Genomic DNA, 2,814 nt, shown 5'->3' with positions numbered 1-2,814 from the left:
CCTCCATGGCCGCCACTATGGCCTCCTCCTCCATGGCCGCCACTATGGCCTCCTCCTCCATGGCCGCCACTATGGCCTCCTCCTCCTCCATGGCTTCCACTATGGTCTCCTCCTCCTCCATGACCGCCACCATGGCTTCCACTATGGTCTCCGCCTCCGCCATGGCCTCCACTAACGCCTCCTCCACCATAGCTTCCACCGCCTCCGCCATGACCGCCAGTATGACCACCACCACCTCCACTGTACCCTCCTCCGCCGCCGCCACCACCGCCTCCGCCATAGCCTCCTCCGCCGCCACTACTGCCGCCATAATGTGAGGGCGGCCGGCGGTGGTAACTGGACTCGCCGCCGCCGCCTTTGCCCTTGTTGAAGAGGTTGGTCGCCTTACTGAACAAGTTGCCCTTCAGCTCGAGCACCTGACCCTTGAGGTTGCGGATACCGTCGATGATGGGAGCCTTAAGGTTCCTCAGACCGGTGAACGCCTGGGCTTTGAGCCTCTGTAGACTCCTCAGGGGGTTGGGCTTTCTGTTGCCAGTGCCACCATAGCCTCCTCCACCACCGCCACCATAACCGCCACCACCGCCACCATAGCCGCCACCACCGCCCTTAACACTCCTATGGCGGTTGAAGGAAGGCCATCTGAAGATATTGAAGTTGAGGCTGCTGGCCACGCCCACCACACACACCAACAGCAACAATGGCAGGAGACGCATGATGCTCAACCGTGTAGACTGTCCTCACGAGCCTCACGTGTCTTAGTCACTAAACATTGATTGTTAACGTCAAGTTGTCAAGCCCAGAACACTCTCAGTAATATCATGATTGCCTCAGTGTTGTTATGGTTCTACAGGACACGAGTTGGATTTTCAGTACCGGTATAGGATCTCTTGAAGAATTTCTGTTGTAAGATGCTAAAAGGACTTCGACCGATGTAGGATGCTTGTAGTACAGTAGAGAGACGCCTCGATGTTAGGACTTAACAGTATAGGACGTAAGACAATCCACCGATGTAGGACTCCCGATACAACAGCAACAGCAGGAGGGAGGAAGGGCTTGAGGACGTGTTGCCGTGACGACGATGTGAACACGAATGAGCCATCAGAGCTCTCACAAGCCGCCGCCCCCTCCGAGTCAGGCTCACTCCGCTCACCCAACCCGAAGTCACTTTCTCTTTCCTTCGACGCTTCGCTGGAAGGTCCTTTTTCTTGTTCCTTCTTCGATGTTCACTGGAAAGTCCTTTTTTCCTCCTTCTTCTTCTTCTTCTTCTTCTTCTTCTTCAGTAGGTTATGTTATGTTAGGTTAGGTTATGCTAGATTAGGTTAAGTTAGGTTAGGTTGTAAAAGTGGATGATGTAAAGAAGAGTAACCAACCGCTGTGACTACATGTAATATATCTATTGCTATACTTATTGGCACAACACCTGGTGATACAAGGAGACATTGTGGTGAGCTGGGAGAGAGGGAGAGAGAGAGAGAGAGAGAGAGAGAGAGAGAGAGAGAGGTGGAGACAGCAGAGAGAGAGAGAGAGAGAGAGAGAATTACACAAGCTATATTACCCAGTACCACCCACCAGGCCTCATAAAACACCTGCACCTCACAAGTTAATTAATGAGATCCCTTAGCAACTTAAAATGAGTCAGGTGTGTGAAGTAGGTTTCTAGAATAAGGTTTATGAGTCCGGTTTGTGAGTTAGGTCTGTGTGTCAGGAGTGTGTCAGTTCTGTGAGTCAGGTTTATGAGGCAAGTACATGGATGGACTCAAATTTGTGAAGAAAAGGTTTAGGAACATTTGTGACGCAGGTTTGTGAGTCAGGTTTGTTGTTTGAGGTTTGTGAGCTAAGTATATAAGTAAGGTCAGGGAGAGAGAGAGAGAGTGAAAGGTGGAGACAGTAGAGAGAGAGAACAGGTGATGGTAATCCACACTTCCTTCAGTCAACAATGGTGAGACGCCACTTAAATCCTTAACATTAAATGGACAAAAAACTGTCACCTGTGTGTGTGTGTGTGTGTGTGTGTGATATCCATTGTACGTATATACGTGCTAAAGACTGAAAGGTTTATTTTTAGTAGATAGCAACTATGCAGATAATGACACCGACAATGGTAATGGCGATGGTGGTAGCAATGGTGGTGATGGTGATGGTTTATGGTGGTGGTCCATCATGATCAATAGATAGCAATATGTTCAACCACAATCAGGGGAACGAGAGCATCGGCCCAAAGCCAACAACAGTTGTAGATATTGACTATGAGGCAACAGTCACTGAATGCCGCATAGATCCGCAGCTCATCTAACTCAACAGCGCTAGGGTAGCTACTTATGTATTAGGATATTTAATTTTAAGGTAATAAAATGGCGGCGAAGGTGTGGCTATTGGGGGAGGCTGGAGGCCACGTTTAAAAAAAATGTAGTAGTAGTAGTTATCAGTGGTGAATACAATAGCAAGGTGAACAGTGGCAGACCACAGTGTTACCAACAACGGTCACCAGGATTGAGTCAAGTCCTTGCGTCTTAGGCATACACGGAGCGATGTCAACACTGATTGGTCACTGACGACACACACACACACACACACACACACACACACACACAATACGAGATGCTGAGAGTTGGTGAGAGATACTTACATTGGTCACTTTGTTATTATTATCTCTAACTGTTTTTTACACGATAATGATAACGAAAATATTACCCAAAACCCCACAAAACCATTAATAGAAAGCGATTCATCCAGATTCAAGGGGTGACTAAATTAACCATGCAAACCTAAACAGTCTAATAGCTCAGGTGTTTCCCCATTACCCGAGAGGAGGTA

General features: G+C 48.3%; 1 protein-coding gene across 1 annotated transcript; it reads right to left on the bottom strand.

Annotated features, from left to right (window-relative positions):
* Window positions 1-2: 2 nt before the first annotated feature.
* On the bottom strand, window positions 3-1,105 carry LOC121856075 (glycine-rich cell wall structural protein 1-like; the record flags this gene model as incomplete). The annotated part of the gene is made up of 1 exon (XM_042351368.1): window positions 3-1,105. A coding segment is annotated over exon 1 (711 nt), but the record flags the coding sequence as incomplete, so codon positions are not given.
* Between the last annotated feature and the right edge of the window lie 1,709 nt (window positions 1,106-2,814).

Source organism: Homarus americanus, unplaced genomic scaffold (assembly GCF_018991925.1).
Source record: "Homarus americanus isolate GMGI-L3 unplaced genomic scaffold, GMGI_Hamer_2.0 scaffold11628, whole genome shotgun sequence".
NCBI classification, from domain to species: Eukaryota; Metazoa; Arthropoda; class Malacostraca; order Decapoda; family Nephropidae; genus Homarus; species Homarus americanus.
This window is presented reverse-complemented; position numbering and strand designations above follow the sequence as displayed.